This window comes from Amblyraja radiata, chromosome 30, assembly GCF_010909765.2.
Source record: "Amblyraja radiata isolate CabotCenter1 chromosome 30, sAmbRad1.1.pri, whole genome shotgun sequence".
NCBI lineage: Eukaryota > Metazoa > Chordata > Chondrichthyes > Rajiformes > Rajidae > Amblyraja > Amblyraja radiata.
The window spans coordinates 33220665-33239176 of record NC_045985.1 but is presented as its reverse complement, the minus strand read 5'-3'; the positions used below and the strand labels follow the sequence as shown (position 1 = coordinate 33239176).

The 18512-nt window shown below is 54.0% G+C and overlaps 2 protein-coding genes and 1 long non-coding RNA gene across 3 annotated transcripts in view; all 3 read left to right on the top strand.

Annotated features, from left to right (window-relative positions):
* LOC116990060 (BOLA class I histocompatibility antigen, alpha chain BL3-6-like) overlaps positions 1–4570 on the top strand; it is a 7469-nt gene extending 2899 nt beyond the window's left edge. The window contains exons 2-3 of the mRNA XM_033047587.1: positions 3763–4039; positions 4329–4570. Coding sequence (XP_032903478.1) covers positions 3763–4039; positions 4329–4570 — 519 coding nt within the window. The remainder of the gene's footprint in view (positions 1–3762; positions 4040–4328) is intronic.
* Positions 4571–5203: 633 nt separating this feature from the next.
* LOC116990196 lies at positions 5204–6282 on the top strand. Its single transcript, XR_004416464.1, has 2 exons — positions 5204–5544; positions 6193–6282. It is a non-coding gene; the product is annotated as an uncharacterized LOC116990196 (long non-coding RNA).
* A 15-nt stretch (positions 6283–6297) lies between these two features.
* LOC116990059 (BOLA class I histocompatibility antigen, alpha chain BL3-6-like) lies at positions 6298–10539 on the top strand. Its single transcript, XM_033047586.1, has 5 exons — positions 6298–6301; positions 8223–8486; positions 8768–8875; positions 9753–9800; positions 10448–10539. The coding sequence occupies exons 1-4, from the start codon at positions 6298–6300 to the stop codon at positions 9797–9799; spliced, it is 423 nt and encodes a 140-aa protein (XP_032903477.1). The 3' UTR covers position 9800; positions 10448–10539.
* Positions 10540–18512: the final 7973 nt, after the last annotated feature.

Genomic DNA, 18512 nt, shown 5'->3' with positions numbered 1-18512 from the left:
CTCTCTGCCTCCCCCTCTCCATCTCCCCCTCACTCTCTCCCCCTCATTCTCTTTCCCCCTCACTCTCTCCCCCTCTCCATCTCCCCCTCACTCTCTCCCCCTCACTGTCTCTCCCCACTCATTGTCCCCCCCCCTCTGTCAATAGACAATAGGTGCAGGAGTAGGCCATTCGGCCCTTCGAGCCAGCACCGCCATTCAATGTGATCATGGATGATCATCCACAATCAGTACCCCGTTCCTGCCTTCTCTCCATATCCCCTGACTCCGCTATTTTTAAGAGCCCTATCTAACTCTCTTGAAAGTATCCAGAGAACCGGCCTCCACCGCCCAATGAGGCAGAGAATTCCACAGACTCACCACTCTGAGAAAGAGTGTTTCCTCGTCTCCGTTCTAAATGGCTTACTCCTTATTCTGAAACTGTGGCCCCTGGTTCTGGACTCCCCCAACATTGGAAACATGTTTCATACCTCTAGTGTGTCCAATCCCTTAACAATCTTATATGTTTCAATGCAATCCCCTTTCATCCTTCTAAACTCCAGAGTGTACAAGCCCAGCCGCTCCATTCTCTCAGTATATGACAGTCCCGCCATCCCGGGAATTAACCTTGTAAACCTACGCTGCACTCCCTCAATAGCAAGAATGTCTTTGCTCACATTAGGGGACCAAAACGGCACACAATAATCCAGGTGTGGTCTCACTAGGGCTCTGTAGAACTGCAGAAGGACATCTTTGCTCCTATATTCGACTCCTCTTGTTATAAAGGCCAGTATGCCAGTCACTTTCTTCACTGCCTGCTGTACCTGCATGATTACTTTCATAGGCTGATGAACAAGGACCCCCCAGATCCCGTTGTACTTCGCCTTTTCCAATCTTGACTCCATTTAGATAATAATCTGCCTTCCTGTTTTTGCTACCAAAGTGGATAACCTCTCATACAGTGGCTTGCAAAAGTTTTCATACCCCTTGAACTTTTCCACATTTTGCCACGTTACAACCACAAACGTAAATGTATTTTATTGGGATTTTATGTGAGAGACCAACACAAAGTGGCGCATGATTGTGAAGTGGAAGGAAAATGATACATGGTTTTCAAATTGTTTTACAAATAAAAAACTGAAAAGTGTGGCGTGCAAAAGTATTCAGCCCCCTTTACTCTGATACCCCTAAATAAAATCCAGTGCAACCAATTGCCTTCAGAAGTCACCTAATTAGTAAATAGAGTCCACTTGTGTGTAATCTAATCTCAGTATAAATACAGCTGTTCTGTGAAGGCCTCCGAGGTTTGTTAGAAAACATTAGTGAATAAACAGCATCATGAAGCCCAAGGAACACAACAGACAGGTCAGGGATAAAGTTGTGGAGAAGTTTAAAGCAGGGTTAGGTTATAAAAAAATATCCCAAGCTTTGAACATCTCACGGAGCACTGTTCAATCCATCATCCGAAAATAGAAAGAGTATGGCACAACTGCAAACCTACCAAGACATGGCCGTCCACCTAAACTGACAGGCCGGGCAAGGAGAGCATTGATCAGAGAAGCAGCCAAGTAACCATGGTAACTCTGGAGGAGCTGCAGAGATCCACAGCTCAGGTGGGAGAATCTGTCCACAGGACAACTATTAGTCGTGCACTCCACAAATCGGGCCTTTATGGAAGAGTGGCAAGAAGAAAGCCATTGTTGAAAAAAAGCCATAAGAAGTCCCGTTTGCAGTTTGCCACAAGCCATGTGGGGGACACAGCAAACATGTGGGGGAAGGTGCTCTGGTCAGATGAGACCAAAATTGATGTTTTTGGCCTAAATGCAAAACGCTATGTGTGGCGGAAAACTAACACTGCACATCACCCTGAACACACCATCCCCACTGTGAAACATGGTGGTGGCAGCATCATGCAGCGGGGATGCTTTTCTTCAGCAGGGACAGGGAAGCTGGTCAGAGTTGATGGGAAGATGGATGTAGTCATATACAGGGCAATCTTGGAAGAAAACCTGTTAGAGTTTGCAAAAGACTTGAGACTGGGGCGAAGGTTCACATTGCAGCAGGACAACGACCCTAAACATACAGCCAGGGCTACAATGGAATGGTTTAGATCAAAGCATATTCACGTGTTAGAATGGCCCAGTCAAAGTCCAGACCTAAATCCAATTGAGAATCTCTGGCAAGACTTGAAAATTGCTTTTCACAGACGCTCTCCATCCAATCTGACTGAGCTTGAGCTATTTTTCAAAGAAGAATGGGCAAAAATGTCAGTCTCTAGATGTGCAAAGCTGGTAGAGACATACCCCAAAAGTCTTGCAGCTGTAATTGCAGAGAAAAGGTGGTTCTACAAAGTATTGACTCAGGAGGGCTGAATACTTTTGCTAGCCACACTTTTCAGTTTTTTATTTGTGAAAAAATTTGAAAACCATGTATCATTTTCCTTCCACTTCACAATTATTCACCACTTTGTGTTGGTCTATCACATAAAATCCCAATAAAATACATTTATGGTTGTGGTTGTAACGTGACAAAATTTGGAAACGTTCAAGCGGTATGAATACTTTTGCAAGCCACTGTATATCCGCATTAAACTTCATCTGCCATGCATCTGCCCACTCCCCCAACCTGTCCAAGTCACCTCGCATCCTCATAGCATCCTACTCACAGTTCACACTGCCACCCAGCTTTGTGTCATCTGAAATGTTGCTAATGTTACTTTGAATCCCATCATCCAAATCATTGATGTATATTATAAAAAGCTGCGATCCCAGCACCGAGCCTTGCGGTACCCCACTAGTCACTGCCTGCCATTCTGAAAGGGGCCCGATAATCCCTACTCTTTGTTTCCTGTCTGCCAACCACTTCTCCATCCATGTCAGCACTCTCCACTCTGTCTCCTCTCTCTGTCTCCCTCCTTACTGTCTCCCCCCCCTCACCGTGTACCCCTCACAGTCCTGCCCCCCTCACTGTCCCCCCTCACTGTATCCCCCTCACTGTCCCCCCCCCTCACTGTCTCCCCCCGCACTTGACCCCCTCATTGTCCCCCCCCTCACTGTCTCCCCCTCACTGTATCCCTCTCACTGTCTCCCCCCCCTCACTGTCCCCCCCTCACTGTCCCCCCCTCACTGTCTCCCCCTCACTGTCGCTCCTTACTGTCTCCCCCCCTCACCGTGTACTCCTCACAGTCCTGCCCCACTCACTGTCCCCCCTCACTGTATCCCCCTCACTGTCCCCCCCCTCACTGTCTCCCCCCCTCACTGTATCCCCCTCACTGCCCCCCCTCACTGTCTTCCCCCTCACTGTATCCCTCTCACTGTCTCCCCCACCTCACTGTCCCCCCCTCACTGTCCCCCCCTCACTGTCCCCCCCTCACTGCCCCCCCTCACTGTCCCCCCTCACTGTCCCCCCCTCACTGTCTCCCCCCTCACTGTATCCCTCTCACTGTCTCCCCCCCCTCACTGTCCCCCCCTCACTGTCCCCCCCTCACTGTCCCCCCCTCATTGTCCCCCCCCTCACTGTCTCCCCCTCACTGTCTCCCCCTCACTGTCTCCCCCTCACTGTTCCCCCCTCACTGTCTCCCCCTCACTGTTCCCCCCTCACTGTCTCCCCCTCACTGTCTCCCCCTCACTGTCGCCCCTCACTGTCCCCCCCTCACTGTCCCCCCCTCACTGTCTCCCCCTCACTGTCTCCCCCTCACTGCCTCCCCCCCTCACTGCACCCCCCTCACTGTCCCCCACTCACTGTCTGCCCCTCACTGTCCCCCTCTCACTGTCCCCCCTCACTGAGCCCCTCCCCACAGTTCAGCCCGAGGTGAGCATCTTCCTGTCGGGGGATGGGCGCCGCGTGTGGTGTTTCACCACGGGCTTCTACCCGCGCTCCATCGAGGTGAACCTGGTGCGGGACGGCCTGGTCCTGGATGAGAGCCGCTCCCACGGGACGCTGCCCAACCACGACGGCACCTTCCAGCAGCGCCGCTGGGCCCACGTGGAGCCCGGGGACACGGCCCCGCTCTCCTGTCGTGTGGAGCACCCGGGGCTGTCCGAACCCCTCGAGGTCTTCCTGGGTGAGTGGGGGCGGGGGGGGGGGGTGGGGGGGGGATGGGGTGGGAGGAGAGCGGTAGATTAGAGGGGGGGGGGTATTTTTGAGATGGGGGAGGGTGGGAGATTTGGTGAGGAGGGGTAGGGTAGCGCTCAGGGCAGGTGGGTGAGGAGGGAAGCAGCACAGGAGGGAGAGGAGGGGAAGAGAAGGGGAGGCGGTGAGTGAGACCAGGGGAAGGAGAGATTGGGAGGGGAGGGTGATCCGGGACCCCAGTCTCTGTCTCTCATCAGCCTGTGTTTGTGAATCTGGGACAGTGCGCAAGTCGGGCAGCAACGTGATGACCATTGTCCTGGTGCTCGTTATCCTGGTGCTGGTGGTGGCTGCGGTCGTGGGGGGAGTCATCTACTGGAAGAAGAAGAAACAAGGTAGGAGTGGGGGGGAGACAGTGGAGGGGCGTCCAATCCGCAGCCCCCCCCCCCACCCACCGCGACCCATGCCCCTCAACCTACCCCCGAACTACGACACTCAACCTCCCCCCGACCCCCGCCTCTTCTGATACAAGACGTCACGTTGTTTCCTCTGTCTTCCGTCTCCTTCCCGCTCCCGCCCCAGACCGTTGGGGGCCGGTGTGGGTGTGGTGGCCGGTGTGGGGTTGGGGGCCGGTGTGGTGGTGGGGGCCGGTGTGGGGGCCGGTGTGGGTGTGGGGACCGGTGTGGGGGTGGGGGCCGGTGTGTTTGTGGGGACCGGTGTGGGTGTGTGGGCCGGTGTGGGTGTGGGGGCCGGTGTGGGTGTGGGGGCCGGTGTGGGGGCCGGTGTGTGGGGGTGGGGTCCGGTGTGGGGGCCGGTGTGGGGGTGGGGCCGGTGGGGTGTGGGGGCCGGTGTGGGGTTGGGGGCCGGTGTGGGTGTGGGGGCCGGTGTGGGTGTGGGGCCGGTGTGTGGGGGCCGGTATGGGTGTGGGCGCCGGTGTGGTTGTGGGTGCCGGTGTGGTTGTGGGTGCCGGTGTGGTTGTGGGTGCCGGTGTGGGTGCCGGGCCCAGCTCTTGTCCCACTCTTCCCGGTCACAGCCCAGCCCGTATCCGCTATGTGATTGGGTTGAGAGCTGAGGGTTGACAACTGTCTCTGTGTTTTACAGCGGGGAAGAGCGGCTACAATCCCGTCTGCGCGCGTCCGTGTGTATCTGCGCGCGTTCGTGTGTGTCTGCGCGCGTCCGTGTGTGTCTGCGCGTGTCCGTGTGCTCCTGTGCGTGTCCGTGTGTGTCTGCGCGCGTCCGTGTGTGTCCGTGTATTTTTCTGCGCGTCAGTGTGACCCTTGCGTATCTGTCCACGTGTCTGCGCTGTGACCGTCTGTGCGCGTCCCCGCCACGTGTACGTGTCCGTGCGAGTCCCTGAGTCCCCGTGCTCGTGTGCGCGTGTCCGTCTGTCCGCGCCTCACTGCACCCACGGCGTCGCCAGTTGACGTGTAACGTCGCTCCTTCCCTCCGCAGCCTCGGAGCGCGGGGAAAACTCATCAAACTACTCTGCTCCAGCCTGAGGTAGGAACTGGGACCCCCCGCAAACCCTGTGGGGGTGGCGTTTATTCTGCTGGAGGGAGGGGGGCAGTGGGTATAATTCCCGGTGGGTGGGGGTTTTATCACCGGGGAACGGGGGGGGGGGGGGGAGATTCCCGGCGGGGGAGCTGTGGGTTTAATGCCCCGTTGCGAGGGGAGGGGCTATTGTCTGTGTGTATGTGGTGGGGTGGGGGTTTGGGGAGGTTTATGCCAGCGGTGTGTGTGTGTGTTGGTGGGGGAGGGTATTATATCCAGTGAGGGGAAGGCGGGTATTTCCGGGGAGGGGGGCGCAGTTATTCCCGGGATGGGAGGTGGGGGTGGTTTTATTGCTGATAATTGAGGGGATGTGGGACGACGACACAGACACAACAGTGACATTAAAGAGACTTGTGGATGGACACGTGGACATGCGGGGAAGGGAGCAGAGGGAGGGTGACGCCCAGACAGATAGTTGGTGTCGGCAGCATGGTCGGCACATACAGTGTGGGCCGAAGGGCCTGTTGTTGTGCTGTACTGTCCTGTGGTGCTGGGGAAGTGTATTGCCGGCAGGGGGCGGGGGTCAGTACTACTGATACACGGGTGGCTTGTGTCGCTCTGTAACCAACTCTCTCTCTGTCTGTCTGTCTCCCCCAGGGCCGCCGTGTGCCGCCGTCGCCGCCGGTTCAGGAGCGTCGGTGGAGAGCGGGACACGTTGGCGGGGTTTCTGCTGTTGGGGGGGGGGGGTGTAATGATGGGGGGATGGGTGAGCAATGAGCGCACGACAGCATTTAGGAGGCATAGATTATGCCTCACTTCCCCCCCTCACTGTCCCCCCCCCTCACTGTCTCCCCCTCACTGTCCCCTCCACAAATCGGGCCTTTATGGATAGAGTGGCAAGAAAAAAAGCCATAAGAAGTCCCGTTTGCAGTTTGCCACAAGCCATGTGGGGGACACAGCAAACATGTGGGGGAAGGTGCTCTGGTCAGATGAAACCACAATTGAGGTTTTTGGCCTAAATGCAAAACGCTATGTGTGGCGGAAAACTAACACTGCACATCACCCTGAACACACCATCCCCACTGTGAAACAAGGTGGTGGCAGCATCATGCAGCGGGGATGCTTTTCTTCAGCAGGGACAGGGAAGCTGGTCAGAGTTGATGGGAAGATGGATGTAGTCATATACAGGGCAATCTTGGAAGAAAACCTGTTAGAGTTTGCAAAAGACTTGAGACTGGGGCGAAGGTTCACATTCCAGCAGGACAACGACCCTAAACATACAGCCAGGGCTACAATGGAATGGTTTAGATCAAAGCATATTCACGTGTTAGAATGGCCCAGTCAAAGTCCAGACCTAAATCCAATTGAGAATCTCTGGCAAGACTTGAAAATTGCTTTTCACAGACGCTCTCCATCCAATCTGACTGAGCTTGAGCTATTTTTCAAAGAAGAATGGGCAAAAATGTCAGTCTTTAGATGTGCAAAGCTGGTAGAGACATACCCCAAAAGTCTTGCAGCTGTAATTGCAGAGAAAAGGTGGTTCTACAAAGTATTGACTCAGGAGGGCTGAATACTTTTGCACGCCACACTTTTCAGTTTTTTATTTGTAAAAAAATTTGAAAACCATGTATCATTTTCCACTTCACAATTATGCACCACTTTGTGTTGGTCTATCACATAAAATCCCAATAAAATACATTTATGGTTGTGGTTGTAACGTGACAAAATTTGGAAACGTTCAAGCGGTATGAATACTTTTGCAAGCCACTGTATAGCCGCATTAAACTTCATCTGCCATGCATCTGCCCACTCCCCCAACCTGTCCAAGTCACCTCGCATCCTCATAGCATCCTCCTCACAGTTCACACTGCCACCCAGCTTTGTGTCATCTGAAATGTTGCTAATGTTACTTTGAATCCCATCATCCAAATCATTGATGTATATTATAAAAAGCTGCGATCCCAGCACCGAGCCTTGCGGTACCCCACTAGTCACTGCCTGCCATTCTGAAAGGGGCCCGATAATCCCTACTCTTTGTTTCCTGTCTGCCAACCACTTCTCCATCCATGTCAGCACTCTCCACTCTGTCTCCTCTCTCTGTCTCCCTCCTTACTGTCTCCCCCCCTCACCGTGTACCCCTCACAGTCCTGCCCCCCTCACTGTCCCCCCCTCACTGTATCCCCCTCACTGTCCCCCCCCTCACTGTCTCCCCCCCTCACTGTATCCCCCTCACTGTCCCCCCCTCACTGTCTCCCCCGCACTGTCCCCCCCTCACTGCCCCTCCCTCACTATCCCCCCCTCACTGTCCCCCCCTCACTGTCTCCCCCTCACTGTATCCCTCTCACTGTCTCCCCCCTCACTGTCCCCCCCTCACTGTTCCCCCCTCACTGTCCCCCCTCACTGCCTCTCCCTCACTGTCTCCTCCTCACTGTCTCCCCCTCACTGTTTCCCCCTCACTATCCCCCCCCTCACTGTTCCCCCCTCACTGTCTCCCCCTCACTGTCTCCCCCTCACTGTCGCCCCTCACTGTCCCCCCCTCACTGTCCCCCCCTCACTGTCTCCCCCTCACTGTCTCCCCCTCACTGCCCCCCCCCCTCACTGCCCCCCCCCCTCACTGTCCCCCCCTCACTGTCTCCCCCTCAATGTCCCCCTCTCACTGTCCCCCCTCACTGAGCCCCTCCCCACAGTTCAGCCCGAAGTGAGCATCTTCCTGTCGGGGGATGGGCGCCGCGTGTGGTGTTTCACCGCGGGCTTTTACCCGCGATCCATCGAGGTGAACCTGGTGCGGGACGGCCTGGTCCTGGATGAGAGCCGCTCCCACGGGACGCTGCCCAACCACGACGGCACCTTCCAGCAGAGCCGCTGGGCCCACGTGGAGCCCGGGGACACGGCCCCGCTCTCCTGTCGTGTGGAGCACCCGGGGCTGTCCGAACCCCTCGAGGTCTTCCTGGGTGAGTGGGGGCGGGGGGGGGGGGGGGTGGGGGTGAGAGGAGAGCGGGAGATTGGAGAAGGGGGTATTTTTGAGATGGGGGGAGGGTGGGAGATTTGGTGAGGAGGGGTGGGGTAGCGCTCAGGGCGGGTGGGTGAGGAGGGAAGCAGCACAGGAGGGAGAGGAGGGGAAGAGAATGGGAGGCGGTGAGTGAGACTAGGGGAAGGAGAGATTGGGAGGGGAGGGGGATCCGGGACCCCAGTCTCTGTCTCTCATCAGCCTGTGTTTGTGAATCTGGGACAGTGCGCAAGTCGGGCAGCAACGTGATGACCATTGTCCTGGTGCTCGTTATCCTGGTGCTGGTGGTGGCTGCGGTCGTGGGGGGAGTCATCTACTGGAAGAAGAAACAAGGTAGGAGTGGGGGGGGGAGACAGTGGAGGGGCGTCCAATCCGCAGCCCCCCCCCCCCCCACCCACCCCGACCCATGCCCCTCAACCTGCCCCCGAACTACGACACTCAACCTCCCCCCGACCCCCGCCTCTTCTGATACAAGACGTCACGTTGTTTCCTCTGTCGTCCGTCTCCTCCCCGCTCCCTCCCCAGACCGGTGGGGGCCGGCGTGGGGCTGGGGGCCGGTGTGTGGGGGTGGGGTACGGTGTGAGGTCCGGTGTGGGTGTGGGGGCCGGTGTGGTTGTGGGTTCCGGTGTGGGTGCCGGGCCCAGCTCTTGTCCCACTCTTCCCGGTCACAGCCCAGCCCGTGTCCGCTATGTGATTGGGTTGAGAGCTGAGGGTTGACAACTGTCTCTGTGCTTTACAGCGGGGAAGTGCGGCTACAATCCCGTCTGCGCGTGTCCGTCTGTGTCTGCGCGTGTCCATCTGTGTCTGCGCGCGTCCGTGTGTATCTGCGCGCGTCCGTGTGTGTCTGCGCGCGTCCGTGTGTATCTGCGCGCGTCCGTGTGTGGCTGCGCGCGTCCGTGTGTGTCTGCGCGCGTCCGTGTGTGGCTGCGCGCGTCCGTGTGTGGCTGCGCGCGTCCGTGTGTGTCTGTGCGTGTCCGTGTGTGTCTGCGCGCGTCCGTGTGTGTCCGTGTATTTTTCTGCGCGTCAGTGTGACGCATGCGTATCTATCCACGTGTCTGCGCTGTGACCGTCTGTGCGCGTCCCCGCCACGTGTACGTGGCCGTGCGAGTCCCTGCGTCCCCGTGCTCGTGTGCGCGTGTCCGTCTGTCCGCGCCTCACTGCACCCACGGCGTCGCCAGTTGACGTGTAACGTCGCTCCTTCCCTCCGCAGCCTCGGAGCGCGGGGAAAACTCATCAAACTACTCTGCTCCAGCCTGAGGTAGGAACTGGGACCCCCCGCAAACCCTGTGGGGGTGGCGTTTATTCTGCTGGAGGGAGGGGGGCAGTGGGTATAATTCCCGGTGGGTGGGGGTTTTATCACCGGGGAACGGGGGGGGGGGGGGAGATTCCCGGGGGGGGAGCTGTGGGTTTAATGCCCCGTTGCGAGGGGAGGGGCTATTGTCTGTGTGTATGTGGTGGGGTGGGGGTTTGGGGAGGTTTATGCCAGCGGTGTGTGTGTGTGTTGGTGGGGGAGGGTATTATATCCAGTGAGGGGAAGGCGGGTATTTCCGTGGAGGGGGGCGCAGTTATTCCCGGGATGGGAGGTGGGGGTGGTTTTATTGCTGATAATTGAGGGGATGTGGGACGACGACACAGACACGACAGTGACATTAAAGAGACTTGTGGATGGACACGTGGACATGCGGGGAAGGGGGCAGAGGGAGGGTGACGCCCAGACAGATAGTTGGTGTCGGCAGCATGGTCGGCACATACAGTGTGGGCCGAAGGGCCTGTTGTTGTGCTGTACTGTCCTGTGGTGCTGGGGAAGTGTATTGCCGGCAGGGGGCGGGGGTCAGTACTACTGCTACACGGGTGGCTTGTGTCGCTCTGTAACCAACTCTCTCTCTGTCTGTCTGTCTCCCCCAGGGCCGCCGTGTGCCGCCGTCGCCGCCGGTTCAGGAGCGTCGGTGGAGAGCGGGACACGTTGGCGGGGTTTCTGCTGTTGGGGGGGGGGGGGGGGTGTAATGATGGGGGGATGGGTGAGCAATGAGCGCACGACAGCATTTAGGAGGCATAGATTATGCGAGTCTCTGCTTATCCCGACGACAAATGACCTGGCCAAACACCTTGATTGTAACGTCATCATGGATTTTGTTGTGCTGGATTTTCCTAAAGCATTTGATGTCATCCCACACCAGAGACTGGTTCGGAAGCTTGACTTCTATGGTATTCGTTCCAACACGAAACGATGGATTTCCAGTGTCCTGACAAAACGTCTTCAGCGTGTGTGTGTGAACGGAAAGAGCTCCAATTGGCATCCAGTGTTGAGTGGTACACCTCAGGGCACGGTACTTGGCCCACACATATGTTTGCTTTACATAAATGACAGCCATGAAAAAGTCGCAAGTACGACCAGACTATTCGCTGATGATTGTTTGCTGTACCGTCCAATTAAGTCAGCTGAGGATGAAGATGCTCTCCAAAAGGATCTCGATACTATGGTTGAGTGGTCACAACAATGGGGCATGCAGTTCAACCCTTCCAAATGTGAAACTATGTGTGTCACCAGAAAGAGGAATCCAGGCAAAACATCTTACAATATACTTGGTGCCACCCTTGAAGAATCCAAACAAACCAAGTATCTTGGCATCAAATTGCGGAATGATCTGCGTTTGAATGGTCAGACTCATCATGCAACGGTGAAAGTAACAGGTGTCCTAAACTTTCTGAGGCGCAACTTTCATCATTGTTCAACTTCTGTCAAGGAGAAGCTATACTTCACCCTCGTTAGACCTCATTTGGACTACGCAGTTGCAGCATAGGACCCGTACACAAATACAAACATTTCTTCCATCGAACGTGTCCAAAGACAGGCAGCTCGATTTGTTACAAACACCTATGGGAGAGAAGCGAATGTCACCAAACTTCTGAATTCACTGGGTGGAACCCTCTCCAAGACAGACGTGAAGCTCACCGTTTGACCTGTTTTTACAAAATGTTAAATGGTCAGCTAGACATAGACTACAAGACCTACACCAAATTCGATCCAATTTGTGATCCCAGCTACAAAGACAGATGTGTACAGCAATTCGTTCTTCCCACGCACAATTAAAGCATGGAATAATCTCCACCAAACTATAGTTACCCAACCAGATGCAACTAAATTTAAAGTAGCTCGTTCTTCCCAATAACCTTTTCTGGCTTAATCCCTCCCTTCACCACCTCCAGTTTAAATTCTATTTGGAATATTTTGGAGGACCAAGAAACCAAGAACCAAGAACCAAGTTGGGCTGAAGGGCCTGTTTCCGTGACTGGAGTAACACAGCGGGTCAGGCAGCATCTGTAGAGAACATGGATTGGTGACGTTTCACAGAGTGCTGGAGTAACTCAGCGGGTCAGGCAGCATCTGTTGGGGAGAAGAATGGGTGATATGTTGGGTAAGAACCCTTCTTCTGTTCCATCCCAATATCTGTTGTTTGTCCAGAGATACTGCCTGGCCCGCTGAGTTACTCCAGCAATGTGTATATCTTTGGTATAAACCAGCATCTACAGGTCTTTGTTCCCACATTTTACATCAGCCAGATTCAATTTCAGTTGTGAAAAAGGGCATCATCACTTTAGTGAAGATTCATCCCTTTATTCTGACACTGTGCCCTCTGGTCCGAGACTCTCCCACTAGTGGAAGCATCCTTTTAGTTCAGAGATACAGCACAGAAACAGCACAATTCCAGTTGCACCAGGAAAAATAATCATAAAAAACCCTGGACACTTCAAATGACAACAATTGAAAGGAAAAGTCAGCAGAATTAATCAAAGATGCAAACACAATTCAGGAGAAAGAGTGAGTGTTTTCCCCGACCTCATGCCCTGGAGATGTAGATCCACATCAGACACAAGGAGAGACTCCCTGTCTCTACGCTGCCCACTGCTCCCATCCACAGCCCAGGACCACTGCTCCCATCCACAGCCCAGGACCACTGCTCCCATCCACAGCCCAGGACCACTGCTCCCATCCACGGCCCAGGACCACTGCTTGTATCCACAGCCCAGGACCACTGCTCCCATCCACAGCCCAGGACCACTGCTCCCATCCACAGCCCAGGACCACTGCTCCCATCCACAGCCCGGGACCACTGCTCCCATCCACAGCCCGGGACCGCTGCTCCCATCCACAGCCCGGGACCGCTGCTCCCATCCACAGCCCGGGACCACTGCTCCCATCCATAGCCCAGGACCACTGCTCCCATCCACAGCCCGGGACCACTGCTCCCATCCACAGCCCAGGACCACTGCTCCCATCCACAGCCCAGGACCACTGCTCCCATCCACAGCCCATGACCACTGCTCCCATCCACAGACTAGGAACACTGCTCGTATCCACAGCCCAGGACCACTGCTTGTATCCACAGCGCAGGACCACTGCACTCAGACACTCCCACAACTCCACCTTATATACACAGCAGCTGACAATTTTCTAATCAGATCCAATCAAGCCAGTTACCACATTAACCCTTCGCCCACCAGTTGCCAATCAATGTGTGTTGCACACATCATGATATCCACCTGGGGCAGTAGTTGTCTGCGGGAAACGAATTGCCATCTGTTGACTCAGTGCACTTTGCATAAAGTGTCTGCTTGCATTTCCTGAAGTCAGAGACGACACACAAAACAGAATTAGGCCATTCGGCCCTTCGAGTCTACCCCACCATTCAAACATGGCTGCTCTCCATCCTCACGCATTCTCCTGCCTTCTCCCCATAACCCCTGACACCCGCACTAATCAACAATCTATCTATCTCTGCCTTAAATAGATCCACTGACTTGTGGCCTCCACCGCCGTCTGTGGCAACGAATCCCACAGATTCACCACCCTCTGGCTAAAGAAAGTCCTCCTCATCTCCTTCCGAAAGGAACGTCCTTTAATTCTGAGGCTATGCGCTCTGGTCCTAGACTCTCCCACTAGTGGAAACATCCTCTCCACATCCACTCTATCCGGGCCTTTCAATGTTCAGTGAAGTTTCAATGAGCCCCCCCCCCCCCCAACCCCTCAATCTCCTAAACTCCAGCGAGTACAGGTCCAGCGCCGACAAACGCTCATCGTATGTTAACCCACTCATTCCCAGGGTGTTCTTGTAAACACTAACTCTTTTGTCCTGCTGATGTTGAGGGATGGATTGTTATCCTGACAATATGTGCAGGAGTAGACCATTCGGCCCTTCAGGACAGAAGGTGCTCAATGTCTTTCCCATATTCTATCTCATATTTACTGCTCATGTCGCTGAAATAGTGTTCTGACCAGTGGACGGACGTCTGGATCCCATTGGCCTGAGACCTGGCCACAAGTTGTGGGTGGCAAGGTCATGACCCCGAGGGACATTGGTGTCAAGGGTCACGGTGGAGGGAATGTTCTGACAAATTCTAACGTCTGAGAAGTGAATAGTGATGATTTGTTAATTCATCGTGGCGGAAGCAGGTGGGCTCACTTCTAACTATACTTTACTGTGGATTTAAACAGGAAAAATAAAGTTTATTTATTAACAATGAATGAACCAGAGAAACGAGATTGTTACTCTTGGAAGATCATAGTCACAGCATGGAAACATGCATGGGAACAGCCCAGCATGGAAACAGGCCCTTCCTTTGGGCAAACTTGCCCACACCGACCAACATGCCCCGTCTACACTAGTCCCACCTCGATCAACATGCCCCGTCTACATTAGTCCTACCCCGACCAACATGCCCCATCTACGCTAGTCCCACCCCGACCAACATGCCCCATCTACACTAGTCCCACCCCGACCAACATGCCCCATCTACACTAGTCCCACCCCGACCAACATGCCCCATCTACACTAGTCCCACCCCGACCAACATGCCCAACTACACTAGTCCCACCCCGACCAACATGCCCCGTCTACACTAGTCCCACCCCAACCAACATGCCCCACCTACACTAGTCCCACCCCGACCAACATGCCCCATCTACACTAGTCCCACTCCGAGCAACATGCCCCATCTACACTAGTCCCACCCCGACCAACATGCCCCAACTACACTAGTCCCACCCCGACCAACATGCCCCATCTACAGTAGTCCCACACCGAGCAACATGCCCCATCTACACTAGTCCCACAACGAGCAACATTCCCCGTCTACATTAGTCCCACCCCGACCAACATGCCCCATCTACATTAATCCCACCTCGACCAACATGCCCTATCTACACTAGTCCCACCCCGACCAACATGCCCCGTCTACATTAGTCCTACCCCGACCAACATGCCCCATCTACGCTAGTCCCACCCCGACCAACATGCCCCATCTACACTAGTCCCACCCCGACCAACATGCCCCATCTACACTAGTCCCACCCCGACCAACATGCCCCATCTACACTAGTCCCACCCCGACCAACATGCCCAACTACACTAGTCCCACCCCGACCAACATGCCCCGTCTACACTAGTCCCACCCCAACCAACATGCCCCACCTACACTAGTCCCACCCCGACCAACATGCCCCATCTACACTAGTCCCACTCCGAGCAACATGCCCCATCTACACTAGTCCCACCCCGACCAACATGCCCCAACTACACTAGTCCCACCCCGACCAACATGCCCCATCTACAGTAGTCCCACACCGAGCAACATGCCCCATCTACACTAGTCCCACAACGAGCAACATTCCCCGTCTACATTAGTCCCACCCCGACCAACATGCCCCATCTACATTAATCCCACCTCGACCAACATGCCCTATCTACACTAGTCCCACCCCGACCAACATGCCCCGTCTACATCAGTCCCACCCCGACCAACATGCCACATCTACACTAATCCCACCCCAAACAACATGCCCCATCTACACTAGTCCCACCCCACCCAACATGCTCCATCTACACTAGTCCCACCCCGAGCAACATGCCCCATCTACACTAGTCCCACCCCGAGCAACATGCCCCATCTACACTAGTACCTCCCCGAGCAGCATGCCCCATCTGCACTAGTCCCACCCCAAACAACATGCCCCATCTACACTAGTCCCACCCCACCCAACATGCCCCATCTACACTAGTCCCACCCCACCCAACATGCCCCATCTACACTAGTCCCACCCCACCCAACATGCCCCATCTACACTAGTCCCACCCTGAGCAGCATGCCCCATCTACACTAGTCCCACCCCAGCCAACATGCCCCATCTACACCAGTCCCTCCCTGAGCAACATGCCCCATCTACACTAGTCCCACCTCGACCAACATGCCCCATCTACACTAGTCCCACTCCGACCAACATGCCCCATCTACACTAGTCCCACTCCGACCAACATGCCCCATCTACACAAGTCTCACCTGCCCGCGTTTGGCTCATATCCCTACAAACAATGTTTAAGAAGGAACTGCAGATGCTGCAACATCGAAGGTAGACAAAAGTGCTGCAGAAACTCAGCGGGTGCAGCAGCATCTCTGGAGTGAAGTAAATAGGCAACGTGTCGGGCCGAATCCCTTCTTCAGACTGATGTAGGATGGGCGGGATGGGGAGAAGAAAGGAAAAAGGAAAAAGGAAGAGGAGGAGCCCGAGGGTTGAGGAAGAGCTGAGAAGGGGAGGAGACAGCAAGGTCTACCGGAAATTGGTGAATTCAATATTTATGCCACGAGGGTGCAGGGGCATAAACATTGAATTCACCAATTTCCGGTATCCCTTGCTGTGACCTCTCCTTTTGTCTCCATGCAAACATGTCCTATCTATGTGCCTGTCCAAGTGTCTTTTAAACGTTGTGATAGTCCCTGCCTCAACTACCTCCTCCGGTAGCTCATTCCATACACCCACTACCCTGTGTGGAAGGGGTGCCCCTCAGAGTGACATTATTAATGTGAATCATTTGTCCACAACTCTGCTGGTGTGAGTAATAAATGAAATGATAGATAGCAAAAATACCCGGTGGTACAGCGATAGAGTTGCTGCCTCACAGCGCCAGAGACCCCGGTTCCATTCTGAATACGGGTGCTGTCTTTACGGAGTTTGCACGTTCTCCCCGTGACCTGCGTGGGTTTTCTCCGGGTGCTTCGGTTTCCTTCCGCATTTCAAAGACCTGCTGGTTTGTAAGTTAATTGGCTTCTGTAAAATTGTCCCTAATGTGTGTAAGATGCAGCTAGTGTACTGGGGTGATCACTGGTCGGCGAGGACTCGTTGGGCCGAAGGGCCTGTTCCCGATCAGTCTCTAAAATCTAAACAATACCCGGTGCCTTAGAAACATAGAAAATAGTACTCGCTAGAAGTTAGACGATTTAGGGGGGATCTTATAGAAACCTACGGGGTCAAGGAAAGAGCGTTCACGTCGCGGCCCTGTTTCCACCAATCTTTCCACCACCACGCACAAGAAGCACAAGAAGCGACAAGACAGACACCATTGTATGCAGATGCCGAGAGGTGTGTTCAGCTCTGGCTGAACAACTTCTAATCCTGTGTGTGGACTCGATAAGAAGAAGAAGAAGATAGAAACCTACAAAATTCTTAAGGGGTTGGACTGGCTAGATGCAGGAAGATTGTTCCCGATGTTGGGGAATTCCAGAAAAAGGGGTCGCAGTGTGAGGATATGGGGGAAGAATTTTAGGACCGAGATGAGAATTTTTATTTCACACAGAGAGTGGTGAATCTGTGGAATTCTCTGCCACGGAAAGTAGTTGAGGCCAGTTCATTGGCTATATTTAAGAGAGATGTGGCCCTTGTGGCTAAAGGGATCAGGGGGTATGGAGAGAAGGCAGGTACAGGATACCGAGTTGGATGATCAGCCATGATCATATTGAATGGCGGTGCTGGCTCAAAGGGCCGAATGGCATACTTCTGCACCTATTTTCTATGTTTCTATGTTTACTATCCTCATTTATATCCTTGGCTTGCTTACCTTCGTGTCTCATCTTTTCTCCACGTAGTGTATTTTTAGTTATCTTCTGTTCTTTAAACATTACCCAATCCTCTTGCTTCCCGCTCATCTTTGCTATGTTGTATTTCTTCGCTTTAATTTTTATACTGTCCCTGACTTCCCTTGTCAGCCGTGGTCACCCCTTATTCTCCTTGGAATCTTTCTTCATCTTTGGAATGAACTGATCCTGCACCTTCTGTATTATTCCTAGAAATACCTGCCATTGTTGTTCCACTGTCATCCCTGCTAGAGTATATTTCCAGTTAACTTTGGCCAGCTCCTCCCTCATGACTCCATAGTCCCCTTCATTCAACTGTAACACTGACATCTCCGATCTACACTTCTCCCTCTCCAATTGTAGATTAAACCTGACCATATTATGTTCACTACCTCCTAATGACTCTTTAACCTCAAGTTCCCTTTTTCAAATCCGGTTCATTACATAACACTAAATCCAGAATTGCCTTCTCCCTGGAAGACTCCAATACAAGCTGCTCTACGAATTCATCACGGAGGCACTCTACAAAGTCTCTTTCTTGGCGTCCAGTACCAACATGACTTTCCCACTCAACCTCCATGTTGAAATCTCCCATAACAACCACAGCATTACTTTTACTACATGCCAATTTTAAATCCTGATTCATCTTGCACCCTGTATCCAGGCTGCTATTTGGGGGCCTGTAGATAAGTCCCATTAGGGTATTTTTACCCTTACAATTCCTTAGTTCTATCCCTACTGACTCCACATCTGTTTCAATGTCACCCCTTGCAAGGGACTGCATTTCATTCCTTACCAACAGAGCTACCCCACCGCCTCTGCCCACCTGTCTGTCTTTTTGTTAGGCATACCCTTGGATATTCAGTTCCAAGCCCTGGCCCTTTTGCAGCCATGTCTCTGTAATTCCCACCGCTTGCCATTTCCTAACTGAGCCTCAAGCTCGTCCACTTTATTTCTTATACTTCATGCACTCATATACAACACGTTGACCTCAGTATTCATCTCCCCTCTCGCAATTCGCCCTGACCTTGCTCTCTTATCCCTTCTCGAACTTTCCTTCCAATTA

Bases quoted from the DNA above. Each gene is read 5' to 3' on its own strand.
- LOC116990059 (XM_033047586.1), top strand. The intron at 8,487-8,767 runs GTGAGTGGGGGC...AATCTGGGACAG, and splicing joins ACCCCTCGAGGTCTTCCTGG to TGCGCAAGTCGGGCAGCAAC. The intron at 8,876-9,752 runs GTAGGAGTGGGG...TTCCCTCCGCAG, and splicing joins CTACTGGAAGAAGAAACAAG to CCTCGGAGCGCGGGGAAAAC.